The sequence below is a fragment of the Ahaetulla prasina genome, chromosome 6 (genome assembly GCF_028640845.1).
Source record: "Ahaetulla prasina isolate Xishuangbanna chromosome 6, ASM2864084v1, whole genome shotgun sequence".
Lineage (NCBI taxonomy): Eukaryota > Metazoa > Chordata > Lepidosauria > Squamata > Colubridae > Ahaetulla > Ahaetulla prasina.
The window spans coordinates 29,123,551-29,139,745 of NC_080544.1; the positions used below are offsets into that span (position 1 = coordinate 29,123,551).

The 16,195-nt window shown below is 38.0% G+C and overlaps 1 protein-coding gene across 1 annotated transcript in view; it reads left to right on the plus strand.

The window, feature by feature from the left end:
• Nucleotides 1-16,195, plus strand: part of PCDH15 (protocadherin related 15) — a 474,186-nt gene that overhangs the window by 321,901 nt on the left and 136,090 nt on the right. Inside the window, exon 21 of the mRNA XM_058188831.1 lies at nucleotides 14,495-14,611. Within this exon, the coding sequence (XP_058044814.1) occupies nucleotides 14,495-14,611 (117 nt within the window). The remainder of the gene's footprint in view (nucleotides 1-14,494; nucleotides 14,612-16,195) is intronic.

Sequence of the window (16,195 nt, forward strand, 5' to 3'; positions counted from 1 at the left end):
CAGTTCTTTGGGATAAGGCTGATAAGCAGCCACCTTTATGACTGCCACATGCTGCAAAAGACCTAATTGGCAATTAATTTTGCAAGGCCACACAGAGCACAGAGTCAAAATGGAGCTGCAGAAGTGAAACCGGCCAGCACGAGCAACGTTGCTTCCTGCAAAGGCCCACTTGCCTTTGCTCCTCCTTTATGTCTTATAGGAGGGGCTAATCATCTACTCCCGAGTTGTCCCTTTTGTTTTAATTTTTCTTGCCTTCTGGCAGCTCTGCATAGGAGTGCACTGGGAACAGTCTCCCCCTGCTCCTCTGCCTCGCTGATGTCCCACTCTAGAGGCTCCGGAGTCCGCACATAACTCTCAGATGACTCTATTTCTATCTACCCCATCTCTGCCTCTGATGCAGAGCCCTCATCCGAGCCTTCCCCAGCCTCCAGGACTGGCCCAAGTTCCTCCCCAGCCTCCTCACTGTCCGACTCTGTCGCCAGCTCTGCAGGCCGCTGGCGGACCACAACAGTGGCCTCCCTGGTGAACCTGTGTAGTAATCTTAATCTTCCTGGGCTACTGAGGAAACCATTGTTTGAGAGAGAAGTGAAGGAATCCATTTATGCAAAGTGGAAAATGCTTCCCTCAATAGATGTGGAGGCCTCAGCTGCAACCTGTCCCCCATTTTTTTATGCTGCTTTTTTTTCAATCCTCAGGAAGATTAAGACCTCATCACAGGAATTGGAACATTCACATCCCAATGACTTTCTGCCTATTACCTATTGAATCTATCTAGATTAGGTGAAAAAAGAAATCTCCCTGGAGGACATAAATGGAGTCCTTCTAAACAACTTGCTCAGACTGAAGCAGCAACTTCAAATGCTTCAAGCCAATAAGAAAAGAAGTCCAGTTGCCATTACTCAACTTCAAGACAAAGCTTGGAAGTATTTTTCAATGATGTGGTTGTCCCTCTGGAATGATATCCTATTGGAAATTAATCTGCCTCTAACATCGTTCACCTTCCAGAAAAAGCTGAACACAAGAGCTTTTCCTGAGGAATTCTGAGCCATTTTGTTTAGGTTGTATTTGTCTTTACACTTCTATTTTTTAGTGTATTTTCTTATTTTGTGAGTGGGTCAGACTCCTGTGATTATGGTGAGATGCAAACCTGATTAATAGATAGACTATATTCTACTTCCATTACATTAAAAACATTATTAAAAGAATATAAGCAACCCAGTCCTTTGAAAACTACCAAAATTATACTGAAGTTGCATTTGAGTAAGCACTCAAAGCTGTAATATCTTGAAGCGAATCCGGCAAGTTATAACCTTCATCTTATGAACAATGCCTAGATTCAAATGGGCTTCCTGCAGTACTCAAAATGGTGAACAGCCAACTGACAGCAAAATCCAACTCAAAAAGAAAAAGGCAGGTACATATTAGCAAGGAAACCTCTTTGCAAACTTTGAAAGCATGATCAGAAAGATAAAGGTTTCTGAACCCACATTAAACTACAAAGTGGCAATGAGGTAATGTCATTTACAAATGTAGACCAAATTAAATTCACTAGTATCCGAATCTAATCAGCCTAATATACTGCATGTGAAGAATTTACTGGATATATTAGCATTAATGGCCTCATGTTACTATAGTACAGGAAGTCTAATCTGTGTCTAACATTGATATGTCAGCCTTTTTCCTTATTACACACGTTTTGGGAGATTCAACCTGGAATAGAATGTGAGAATGGCCTTGGAAACTGCCAGGGAATGATCGGATAAAGAATAATAGCACACAACTGAGTAAGAAAGGATCAGTCTTAATTTATCAGGTGATAAAAAATGTGTAATCCATGGGATTCTCTAAGCTTCGTTGTTTTCTTGCAAATGTTTCATTATTCAACCAGGTAACGTTATCACTGCAAAAAAAAAAAAAAAAAAAGTGGTAAAAAGAGACATTAGGAGTTCTGTACTTTTAGACATGTAGGTTTCTGTTCATGTAGTATTAGCTCATCTTGTCATGTTTCCTCTCTGGTCTGCTTGGGAGGCTGACATGGCCAGAAAAAAAACATGAGCATTGGATTTAGATTTAAAATGCATTTGTTTATTTATTTACCTGTGGTTTCATGTAGTTTTAGAGACAGCTTTCAAAAATGCAATTTTACCAAGGTGGCTCAAAAGATAAAACACTTGTTTCAGGTTACTGATATACACACATCGTACAGATTTGTGTGACATTACTGTACAGTTTTAGTGTTTCCCACATCTTGGCGGTATTTTTTTTTTTTTACATTTGCAATATATTTGAAGGTCATAGTCATGACAAGGCTCTTGTCTTTCTTTTATCTGTTCACACCAGTATTTAATGCCTTGGATCTAATACTGTTAAACATTTTTCTTGGACCAAGTAACTCCATTTCTTTGTTTTTCTCCATTCTAACTGACTTCTATCAAAATGCATTACATTTCTGTAAATTATACTGTATTCTTTCCTCTGATATTTTCATACTCCAAGAAGAAAAAGTAAACAATACTTTCACAAAATTGGAACTCCTCTCCAAAGTCATATTCATTTGCATTTTTATTACACTATTTTAGTAGTGCTACTATAAATCATTATTATAAATATTTCATTCATTACAATGTATTTCTCCATTTGTAATTTCTCTCATAGTTTCTAAAAGCCTAAAATCTAGATTTGTGAATTTTTAAATGACATTTTATGAGCCACGGTGGCGCAATGGTTAGAGTTCAGTACTGCAGGCTACTTCTGCTGACTGCCGGCTGACTGCAATTTGGCAGTTCAAATCTCACTAGGCTCCAGGTTGACTCAGCCTTCCATCCTTCCTAGGTGGGTAAAATGAGGATCCAGATTGTTGGGGGCAATAGGCTGACTCTGTAAACCACTTAGAGAGGGCTGTAAAGCACTGTGAAGCGGTATATAAATCTAAGTGCTATTGTTATTGCTATTTTCTCGGAGTTTCTCTTTTTTTTTCTTTTGCTTGCAATTTAGAAACTTCAGTGCCAGCCAATCTGTTGCTCTCTCCAGTAGCTGTGCTTGATTATCAGTGCCATCTTATTGCACTATATTTCAGAGCCATATGTTGGATAAAGCTGCTTCAGCAGATCTGATCTCTGAACTTCACTCTGATGTTTAATTGTCTGCATAAGCCTTTTATTGCCTCATATACTTCATTATGAACATTCTCTGTTAATTTAAATAATTACCTTCTTTAGGGCTTACGGAATATTAAATATAAAAACAGGGCCGTCGTGCAGCATTAACAACATGGCAGCAATTAATTGGAGATCTATTTAGTTAGAGAGAAAAATGGTGATGTTCACTTTATCAAGAGAAGAAACGGGTTGAAAGTTGGTGCAGGAAGATTCTCATCATAAGCAACAAGGGCAGCTAGACCAGCAACATTCTCATCTGGTGTGTTATTTGCTCATTGTTCATTGTATAAATTCAAATGGTACTTCTACGGTGGACTCATTCAAATAGACAATTGTGACCCAGAAGAAAAAAATCCATCAAACATAGTGTGGCAGAGAAAATGCTATGGTGTGAAAATGAATCTGAACCTTTTATAAATTTCAATACTATCACCTATAATTTCCTGTTACTTCTGGAGTGCATATTGCTATAATTCTGTTTCTACTTGACAAGTAGATTATGGAACAGGTTGCTTGATGGCTACCATTGGTATACTCAGTGGAAACTGTCCTGAGGAGGACTGCCATATTGTTCAAGACGTAGTAGAAGTTAATGATATATTGCAAATTTCAAATCTCAGTACCAATTATCCCAACCAAAAATGTAGACTTTTTAAAAAATATAACATTGAACTATCATTTCATCTTGGTTACAGTATGATTACATATATAAAGAAATAATGCAAGGGATAGTCAAACTGAATGCAAATTTTCATTCCTAACTTTGGCAATATAAACACCTCTACGGGTAGCATTTTATAAATTAATGCAATGAGAAAAATCTAAGTAGTACATTAAAAAAAAACAGTTATTATATATGTTTTTAGCATTTGTTTGGTGAAATGAATGAGTTTACTCCATTCAGCATAGGTGTAGAAATATTTGTCATCATTGGTTGAGATCCCAAATTAATTGACTGTACTTGTCCAGCATTTCTAGTGTGGCAATTATTTTATAGAAATAAAGCATTCCTTTCCATGCCTTTATAGATGATGAGTAATTTTACTTGAACATGTAAAGCTGGATAACTAACCACATGAAGAATTTTAGAGTTTAATTTTCTACAATGAATTTATCTCCTATAAATAATCCATAGTAATAACTCCCTTTGTGGGGGCTTTGGGGAGAGATGGAGCAAGGTAATAGTTCCTTACTTCCTATCTTCCTTCCTTTGAAATTAAAAACTCTGTATAAATAAATTTTCATTGAAAGAAAATAGCTGTAATTCTAAACCCATAATTTTATCTAATTTTGATAAGAATTGTCTTTTTCAAATTACATTATATTCAGTATTTTCAACCTCTGTGTGGGATTTTTCAAAGGTCATTTAACTTTTTTTTTTCTTTTTAGAAATGTTAGGTGAAAATAAATTAAGAACAAATTTTCATCTCACTAAAATTATGGGTTCTGTGTAAACGTTTCTATTTAAGAGAAATGTATTTAAATGTTGTCTTTGCTGGCCTCCTCAATGACTTAATTTTCTATATATTGTGCAGCTTTTCTAAATAAACTTTAGCAGGATTAATCCATGTGATTTCTAAAACTAAAGAAAAAGTTAAACTATGGCAACAGACACAAGGGTCACAAGTAACCTTCAAACTAATTTCATGCAAATGTTTGTTTTATTTTAAAGCTGTGAGAGTTCAGTTTAAAGCCTAAAGTAAGAGTTCAGTTTATACCTGTGACAAAAATTAATTGTTTCTAACTTTCTAATGTCTGACTTAATATCTAGGCGATGTAAATAATTCCATCCAAGTCAAGATAAGTGTTCCCAGATGATCTCAAGGGTGTTAAGCCCATAATCAGCAGGGACTTTACATAATTGGCCCCTGTTTAAAAGAATGTCATTCTGTGAGAAGTGTGAGAGAAAATTGGGGGAAAGACTGTTAGAGTCTTCCAACCTAACAACACATCATGCAGAGCAATTCATGGTTGTTTTTCCCATGAATAGACAAGGCAAGAAGGTCATGATATCTACCACTCATTGACTTGAAAGTACCCCTCATTAACATTTTACAAGAATGAAATAGGGGTATAAAAATGTAACCCGGGCGCAGTTTTGGGTGAAGCTTTTGCGTTCCACAGTCATAATAAATTTAAGATTTCAGCTCTAAAGACTGCACTCCTGAAAGTATGTCATGACCTTTCATGTCTCAAGGCTCCAAGTTGAAATGAATCAGGACCGATTTTCGGGTAAGCAAGGAAGATTGCTAAGAGATTGTTCCTTGATTAACCAGGTCTGGTTAACCTTTTTAATTTGTCCTGATTTCTAACTTGTTTCCTAGCCCTGCTTTCTAATTTATCCTTTGATGTGACTTGTTACTCAGTCTTAACAATTCAATTGCAGAACTCTGTTTGTGACCGTCAGTTGTGAGTATAGGAGAAAGAGAGAAAAACAAGGCTGTAAAGCTTTGGGGAAAGGGAGAAACTTAAAAGATTTCTAAAAATGCTTTTGGTACACAATTTCTTCCACCAAAGGAATTATACACAGTATAATGGATCTTCTGGACTCTGGGAATGCTTTAATTTATGCTTTGCTCATATGTTTTTAAACAAAGTAAGTCTTATAAAAGCATGTTAAATCTCCAGCCCTGTTTTATGTAAATCTCTCGAAGTGTTGTACCTGCAACTTTCAACCACTCAGCAAATGGGGAAGGTGCTATAATCTATTGCTGTCAAGTTTTACAAAAATGCTGAGAAAAGGCAGTAGGCTAATGCTAATGCATTGCATATAGCTAATTAAAAAACAGGTGGGAAGGAGAAACTATTCTTCCATCCCACCGTCTTCTAAAATTTAATCTTCTGAAAACCCCATAAACCAAAGCATTTGTATTCATGTGACCAACCTTGGAATTAGTTCAGCCGTTTTTCCCCCCAAAAAGTCTTTGTTTGAAGATTATCACTAGAAAAATGAATGAAGGCAACTCCTTAGCTTACTTCAACAATTCCAAACTTAAGTAACTCAATTACCAATTCACACTTAATATATTAATCCTCAAACTGAGCAGTTTTCTGAACTCTCACAACATGCTTAAGCTGCAAAAACCAAGATGTGACTTGGTGGATTCTCCCGATTTATTTAATTAAAACATGGCAAAGAAAAGTAAAAAAAGGCAATAAAGCAGCAGCAATAAAATGTGTAGAAAGGTTTCTCATACATGTATATAACTTCATATAATTGACCTCTAATAAAATTCCTTTTAAAACACAAGTAACATCAGGTCTTTAATCTACCAATTGGGACCATACATTTACTTTCTAAATAAAACAATCCAAGATTAATGCCAACCAAGCTTATTGCGTTGTCTGGAATGCAACCGTTGGGTCTTTAACTGACCTGCTATAAATACAAAGCTCGTGGTGTGCAAAATATCTCTGGAGACACTGAAAGACTATTGTCTGCATCAAACTACAAGCCAGTAGGATTTATTTTCAAGTTGGATTCTTTAAAATTGCAGACAAAATATGTTTTCAGTCTAATCTGGAAATATGTGTTGTGTTTAGTTGCTATTTCAAAGAATAAAATGGAATGGAATGGAATGGAATGGAATGGAATAGAATAGAATAGAATAGAATAGAATAGAATAGAATAGAATAGAATAGAATAGAATAGAATAGAATAGAATAGAATAGAATTTATTGGCCAAGTGTGATTGGACACACAAGGAATTTGTCTTGGTGCATATGCTCTCAGTGTACATAAAAGAAAAGATACGTTCATCAAGGTACAACATTTACAACACAATTGATGATCAATATATCAATATAAATCATAAGGATTGCCAGCAACAAGTTATAGTCATACAGTCATAAGTAGAAAGAGATTGGTGATGGGAACTATGAAACGATTAATAGTAGTGCAGATTCAGTAAATAGTCTGACAGTGTTGAGGGAATTATTTGTTTAGCAGAGTGATGGCCTTCGGGAAAAAACTGTTCTTGTGTCTAGTTGTTCTGGTGTGCAGAATAGAATAGAATAGAATAGAATAGAATAGAATAGAATAATAGAATGGAATGGAATGGAATGGAATAGAATAGAATAGAATAGAATAGAATAGAATAGAATAGAATAGAATAGAATAGAATAGAATAGAATAGAATAGAATAACAGAGTTGGAAGAGACCATGGAAGTCCTCTAGTCCAACCCCCTGCCTAGGACAAATGGTTATCCATCATCTTCTTAAAAACTTCAGTGAATGTTGGAGCATTCACAACTTCTGGAGGCAAGTTTTATTTATTTATTTATTATTTATTTATTTGTCAAACATGTATAAGAGAAGAGATATAAGTATAAACATGATTTATACTTATGATAAACATAACCAAAGACCTACATAAACATGATTATGAATACAGGAAATGGATACAAATAAATGGGGACAGTAGGACAGGGACGGTAGGCACGCTGGTGCACTTATGCACGCCCCTTACAGACCTCTTAGGAGTGGGGTGAGGTCAACAGTAGTCTAAGGTTAAAGTTATGAGGGTTTGGGGATGTAACCACAGAGTCAGGTAGTGCATTCCAGGCATTGACCACTCTGTTGCTGAAGTCGTATATTCTGCAATCGAGTTTGGAGCTATTTTTCTTAAACTTGTATCTTAATATTAAGTTGTTCCACTGATTAATTGTTCTAACTGTCAGGAAATTTCTCCTTAGTTCTAAGTTCAGAATGGCTGAGAAAAGTTAGCAATTTTATGTTGCTAACTTTACAATTTGTTCCTATGCCAGATTCTTGAATTACGATTTGTCTCAGGTGCAAAATGTGCCTTCATTACAATATTACTCATCTTTTGGGCTTTCTGAGTGACTTTGTATTTATAGTCATCTTGTTGCTATTGATTTGTTTACCATGAAAAAGTAAGCATAATCATTCTAGTCATTTCCTATAGACAAGGCTATTCTGTATCATCTTAATCAGGAAATGTTCTCTATCATTGCTCTCTTTGGCATTTTAATTTAAAACTCCTTTCCAGAACACTAAGGACTTGCAGAACAAATGTTTAAGTATTTTGAATTTGTCATCTTTTCATTGAAAACAATTAAGACAAAAGAAAGAAACATAGCAATATACGACAGGCCCCTAAATATTTTTTCTTCCAAAATATTTTCTCATATGTGTTAAATACATATAGAAAAACACACTTACTAAAAATAAATTTTTGATCCTATTAGTGTCTCTAAAACCAGGCTCAAACAGTAGAATATGTGTTTTTGTTTTATTCTTCACAGACTTTCTCTTAAAATAAGGTGCTCATTGGGCATCTTTACATTATTTTTTTAATTCCTAGATTGTGTCTAGGAATAGAATTTTGTTTTATGCTAGCCCTGCTGTTTCCTACTTTATTATTTATTTATTGGAACTATTTGCCACCCATCTTATTTCAAAGTGACTCTGGGTGGCTTATATCTTTAAAAGCATTAAAATTATAAAAGATAAATATTTCTAAAACAGTAAAAAGGGAATTACAGTCAAAGATAAAATAGGGAGAGAAGGAACAGGATGTGCAGGGGGGACGTGGGATTGCCTCTTAATTCATCAATCTCTTCTAGTAGGAAGTTCCCCCATTTAAACCCCAAGCCAATTGGCAAAGCCAAGTCTTTCGGCCATTATGAAAATTCAGAAGGGTGGGAGTCAATCTTACTTCATGGGGGTCAGATGCTCCAAAGGAGATGAGTGGCAGTAGAGAAAGCCCTTCTCTTGGTCCCCAATAGTGTCTGACTGACTTTCCCAGCCAAACTGTGCTTAAATTTTGTATGCAGAGAGTGAAAATCTGATGTTTGAATTGAACAGGTAGATTCTGGAGTATCTAGTACAGGGGTATCAAACTCAAGGCCTGGGCGCTGGATCCAGCCCATAGGGTGCTTAAATCCACCCTAGAAATAGTGAAGGACCAACCCGCAGTGCTTCTGCCAGCAAAAATGGAGATTGGGAGGGCTCTTGAGTTCTGTTTTCACTGGTAGAGGATTGCAGGAGACCACTGCAGCCAAAAACAGAGCTTGCAAGAGCCGCGGGCAGCCCTCCCAAGTTCCATTTTCACTGGCAGAGAGTTGCAGGAGGCTGTCACAGCCGAAATGGAGCTCAGGAGCCCATTTTCATTGGCAGAGTGCTCAAGCCACCACAGGCACCCCCGACATGATTGATGTTGAGCTGGCCACACCCACCCTGCCTATGCCCACCCTGGCCTTCCAAGGTCAAATACAATCCTGATGCTGCCCTCAATATAAAATTGACAGCCCTGGTCTAATAGATCCTTTTCCTCTGTTGCCACTGTCCTCTTGGTGATCCATCTGTATTTCTTAAGCAGCCTGCATCTTGGGCCATTAAAGTGGCCGAACAGCCACCATACTATACCTTCTTATGCGCATTCTCTGCTGAGACTAGCAGTGCTCTGAATCTCTATTGAAGTACAATAACATTGCTAGCCATTGTTGCCACTTTAATGTCATTTTTATTACCCCTTCTACTTTCCTTTATCTTGAAGGCTTCAAATCTCTGACTCTTTTTTTCATTCAGCCCTCTTTCCTCCCATATGCCACGATACTCACCTATAGCTGAGCACTTTTAAAGGGTCAGTTTATGAATGGGGGAACCTTGAAGGATAAATGCAAAAAAAAAAAAAATAGAAACATTTCTACCGTCTGATGTCTCTCCACATAGGGGGAAAGCATCTGGACTTTTTTTTAGAAAAACAAACTGAAAATTTGAAACAAAGGAAAAAAAAACTCACAAGCAATTTAAAAAGGTTCTGCTCATTCTGAATCTGAAGAGCTTGAGCAGAATGAGCATCAGTCTGGATTACAAGAATTAATTGAAAAGTCTATACCCGAGGAGACACAGTTGCACATTGGGTCAAGCTGACTGAGACCACGAGTTAAGTAAAGTCATGAGGCTAGCAACACATCATAAATTAAAGGAAGGAAAGAAATGTGATTTGGCAAATGTATCAAGCTGATAGCTAGGCTTTATAAAAGAAATGATGGTTTGATTGGCTTCTTATGGCAATGTTCTGATCTCCTAACTGTGACTAACAATATAATGTATTGGGTTACCTGGAACCTTTGATTGGAAATTTACTCTGGGTTTCAAGTGACATCATTCTACATAAAAAGCAAGAGTTATAGCCAATGTACTATTACAGTGCTTGTGGTAATGTTAGGTGTAAAAGACATTAGAAAGACACTGCTTGTCCTATCTGCCTGTCAGTACATTTGTATGCTTTAACTTATACATATAAATTCAATTCACATTGCATGTCTATGAAGACTGCCTACAGGTCTTACCACATTCTCCATAGAATGTGGAGAATTCCATAGAATTGGTGCGTGCATAGTGCAGTTTTCAGATGCTAATCAAACAGAGTTCATTGAGAGTTATTCCTAGTAAAAAGGATAGTAGTACCGCATCCCTGCCCACAATGAGAAACTGAAAGTTTGGAAGGGTCTACCACAATGATGTAAGCTTTTTTTGAATCACTTGAGTAATTAACTAGAAAACACTTAAGACTTAGAGAGTTCAAATCTGCCCTGTAACATGAATCATAGTAGTCTTCTATCAGGGAAAGTTACAGCTCCAGCTTCTAGAAAATCTGGAATCTGAGTTGTTTTCCACAGAGGACAAACAATGCTGCCATCTTCTCCACTCAGGGATACACAATAGTTACCCTTTGTAGTTACTGGCATGTTATTGTCATCATCAGCCATTCACTTGTGTTCAACCCTCAGCCACTCTATGGAACAGCACTCCCCATGCCCCTCTGTCTCACACTATCTCCTTCAGATCCACTATGATCATCCCAGTGTCATATTTCATCGTGTCCAGCCAGCGGGTACCTTGTCTCATTTTTCCACTGATCATTCCCAGCAAGATTGACTTTTTGAGTATGTCAGCTCTCATGACATGGCCAAAGTATGACAGCCTCTGTTTGGCTGGCTTCAAGTGATATCTTCGGTGGGGTTTAGTCTAAGACTTTATTTATTTTTGCAGTCCAAGGGGTGAGTAATAGTCACCTCCAGCGCCGCAGTTCAAAGGCATGATCTTGGACTAAATGCTATGCTAGATTCTGGTCCCTCATTAGCTGAATTGGATAACACTAGCTACAGGGTAAAGTCTCTTGAAGCTGCTATAGATGTCTCTCTATAGCAGTGGTGAAATGTAAAATTTGTTACTACCGGTTCTTTGGGCGTGGCTTGGTGGGGGGAGGGGTTATGTGACTGGGTAGGCGTAGCCAACTTCTTCTTTTTTAACTTTTAAAAGCATTTTTACAGCCTCTTTGGCCGAAGAGGTTGTAAAAAAATGCTTTTAAAAGGTTCTGGCGATCCCAGCTGAGTTGCCTGATCATCAGAACCTTTTAAAAGCCTTTTTTTACAACCTCTTGAGCCAAAGAGGTTGTAGAAAAATGCTTTTAAAAGGCTCTGACAATTCCAGCTGAGCCTCGCAATCATCAGAGCCTCTTTTTTTACTTTTGAAAGCATTTTTTCAGCCAAAGAAAAAATGCTTTTAAAAGTAAAAAAAAAAAAAAAAACCTCTGATGATCGCATAGCTCACCTGGGGCAGTGGGAGGGCAGGGATTTTTGCTACCGGTTCTCAAAACCACCCGCCGCCATCGCTACTAGATCGGGCGATCCGGTCCAAACCAGGAGCATTTCACTCCTGATCAGTAGGGTTTAAAGGTAGACAGTCTGTTTGGTTTCCTTCTTCAATTTCTGACTCGGAAGCTTCAAGTGAAATTTTAACCAACTGTGGTCTTCTGATCTAAAGCAAAATTAACTCAGTAGCACTTGTACTTATAATTTGTAATAGTTTATGAAAAATGTTTTTTTTTTAAAGAAATCTTTTCCTTGGTATCCTCAGCCTCTGACCTTTGCCTTATAATGTATAAACAAAATATCAAGAGGAAAAAAATGTAATTAGACTTATTATTGTATCTAGCGGAGTTTTATCAAAGAAAGTTAAATGTATTCACAAAATTCTCTGCTTTGTCTCTACTCACTGCTCAAGTGAACAAATTCATGAAATCCTGGATGCAGTGCTTAATCTTATACTACAGATGGAAGGCAATTAGCTAAGGTTATTAATTTACCATTATCGGGTTGCTTCTGCTCTTAATTAGCTGTAAAAAGATTGATAAAGGGGGCACTGAATGTCTATACCCAAAGGAAGCCTATTAGAGAACAAGGGAAGAAAAGACAAAAACAAATGGAGTCAGTTGGGAAGCACAGGAAAGAGTTTTTATAAAGCATACAGATTTGGGCTATTTAGAATCTAAGATTTTTTTCCTAGGCAAGGTTGTCCTGTGGGGGTCTGGGAAATGTGTGAGTATTATTAAGAAATATGTCAGAGAATACATATTAAGGCTGTATGCCCTTTTCTTTAATCTCTTGTCCATCAAGGCACTACAGGTGTGTTTGTTTTTTCATTTCATCCTGTTGTACAGAAGATCTTCCAAATAACAAACCAGAAGAAGAATTTCACGTCTTGGCCTGACAAAAAAATTGAACATGTGCATTAAATAGCAGTGTGCTTCACTTTGCTGTAGCTGAATCCTCTCCATTTTCCCTAGAACCAAAGTTCATAGACTTGGAAGTTACTTTCCATGTTTCCCCAAAAAGAAGACTCGGCCTTATTTTCTTTTGGGTCCCAAAATAAGCACTAGGGCTTATTTTCAGAGGAGGGGGTCTTATTTTTTCCCCATGTATGAGAGGCCCACTTCTTCTGCTTGCTCGTGGCAGGATAGAAGCTGTGCTGTGTGCTATCACCACCTCCGCAAGATGGGGGGGGGTAGGGATGGAGCTGCCCCATGCATCCCACACCAGCTTACCTCAGGGCCTCTGCAGCCAGGCCACCCATGCCCAACACCTGTCTCACCTCATGGCCACAGCACCAGCAGCCCCATCCAGCAGGATCCTGCGTGGCCACCAGCCTACATTTTATGCTTGCTCATAACAGCAATGGAGCAGGAGGCTAAGCAATGCATGGTGACATGGCCATGAGGCAAGGGGCTGGAGTTGCCCCACATGCTGCACACCGGCTTACCTCAAGGTCCCCGCAGCCAGGCCATCCATGCCCTGACACCTACCTTGCCTTGCGGCTGCGTCACCAACACCCCACTCAGCCTCCTGCTCTGTTGCGGCCATGAGCAAGCAGAAGAAGCAGGCCAGCAGACACATGGGCTCCTGCTCCAGATGCCACCACAAGGCAGGTGTCAGGAAGTGGATTTGGCCTAGCTAAAGGCCCCAGAGATCCCAAGATAAGCCAGTGTGGAGCGCATGGGGCAATTCAACCACTACCGGGCCTTGCCTCATGAATGCGGCAACGTAAGCAACCAGATGGCATGTCGGGGGTGGCGAGCTGCGCAGGCTCTTAAGGATAAGCTTATTTTGAGGATAGGGTTTAAATTAGGCACATGCGTAAAAACGTGCTAGGCTAGGGCTTATTTTTGGAATAGGTCTTATTTTCAGGGACTCAGGGTATTTGCAGGATTGCCTGCTTCTGGTTAATTCATGCCACCATATCTGACAAGATGGTCATGTTCTGGGTCCCATTTATTGAATAATGCCATCTGCTGGGACTCAGATGTAATAGATGAGATGTAATAGATGTAATAGATGAGATGCCTCGTCTATTACAAAAACTACCGTTTTGAACACCATATCTTTTGAAATTTGCAGAGCCCTGCCTTTGTTAGTATTTTAGAAATCCTTGAAGATTTGGTTGTTCCCTTGATCGTGGGATCTGTTTGGTGATGTGAGCCTGTCACTGTTTCTCTTTTTTTATTATTAGAGTTGAGTTTATCTCGAGCGACAATTGCATTCATTAGTTTTACGGTTGGCTTTGGATTTAACCTTATGTGCATGCCCTAAAGTTGCGATGGCTGATTATATAAATTAATGCAATCAAGTTCATCATGGTCATAGATAAATATCACTCACGTGGTTTGTGTAGTTAATGAAAGCTATAACCCGGGATGCTGTTTGAGGAATGGAAACATCTGCAAAAAAATCGATGCAGTCCTAAAAATCGTATTTGTTTGATCAGCCATAACGTTTTTGATAGAAGAGACAAACTGGTTTTCTGGCAATTCTGTACAGGTTAGTAGTATTGGCCTGCAAATTTCCTCTTGAAATTTCAGGCTGGAGCGACAAAGAGTTTCAAATTAAGAATCAGACAATGAATACTGGCAAACAGGCTGCTTGGGGAGTGGGGAGAAACAAATGTCTCCAAGTTGTAGTTTTTTTAAAAAAAAACAAGTTGTGTATTCATAACTTCATTTGAGAATTTTTTTTTTATGTTTTGCAGGATATGAACGATTACTCCCCAGTATTTAGCAAAACTCTGTACCGGGGCATGGTTGCTCCCGATGCGATCAAGGGCACCGTTATCACAACAGTGGAAGCAGAAGATCAGGACCCACCGGTAAGCAAAGAAAGGCTTTCTTAATATATTTCTTTTTTTTTGTGGAAGAATAATTTCTTTTAAAACCATATAAATGGATTTAATCCTCTGAACAATGGAAGTGATTACTGCATATGGATTTCACAGCAGTCGCTTTAATACTAGCCTATCCTGAAGCCGCACTTCAATTACTGTTTCCAAGATTGATAAGCTACAATGCAAATCTTTTTCCCCAAAAAACCAGCATTTCCCCACTCTGTTGCCCAGGTTTCATTTTTTTTTTAATGAAATAATTGCTGTTAGAAATCTTTAGAGGGCCTCAGCATGCAGATGGAACAAGGGATAAGCAGGAAATGCATTTCAAATAGCTAATCAGTTAGTTCAAATAACTCTGTAGTTCCAACAGGAAATAAATATTTTGAAGGGTTATTATTCCAGTGTTTTGTCGTTCCTTCAAATCTTTCAGCAATAAATGTACCTGTAGAAAAAGCTCAATTAAACTCTTTAAAAAGGAGTGCAAGTTTTGACAACTGCATGCAATTAAGTATTGTCTTCCCAACAACGTTCACTTTTCAAATGCCGACACTGAATCGAAAGTGCTCTTAATGCTAAATTTTGACTTCCTTAACAAGGTACTGAAGATTGTAAGTAGTCAAAAATGTAATTTGAATTTGTAACAGGCAACACTTATGTTAGATTGTCAAGAAGGTTAATATTAATAATTGTTACAGGTGATGTTTTCATAATTGATTGCTAATGGGAGAATGTCGTATTGACAGCATATATTTATTGGAAGACTGATTTAGCTTCCTATAAGCTAAATGAAGGATCTAAGAGAGAGCGAGAGATTTCCTTATTTCTCTAATAGACAAAATTTCAATTTAATGATTTTTCTCTCCCAGTATACAAAGATACCATAGTTTTGTGATCACTGTAAATCTTACTAAATAGCTGGTGTAAGTTTCAGAAGCTAGAGGCAAGCAAATTCATAGATGGTGTCAAAGGCGTACTCTGAATTTATTGCGTTTCTGGTTGTTTGGGGTATATTTTTAAGCTGGCTGTGGTGTGAAACAGCCAGGATTCTCCAAGGTTTTTTGGAACAATGGACACATTTGGAATTTTGAAAACACTTTCCTAGGCAAGGTTGCACTTAGGCACCTTCACAAAATGGCTGCCAAGCTAGGTGTAACATTAACTACGGATGTTATTGTGGGCATTAATAAGCACAGCAACATTCATTGGAGAGCCAGTTTGATATAGTACTGGCCTGGAAACCAGGAGACTGTGATTTCTAGTCCTGTTTTAGGCATGAAAGCCAGCTGAATGACTTTGGGCCAGGCACTCTTTATCAGCCCAGCTCACCACAGAGGATTGTTGTGGGGGAAATAGAAGGAGGAAGGAGTATTAGGCACATTTGCCACCTTGAGTTACTTATAAAGTAAGCAGTACTTTAGTTGGCATTAAAATAGATTAGGAACATTTTGGCATTAAAATAGAATAGAATAGAATAGAATTTTTATTGGCCAAGTGTGATTGGACACACAAGGAATTTGTCTTGGTGCATATGCTCTCAGTGTACATAAAAGAAAAGATACCTTCATCAAG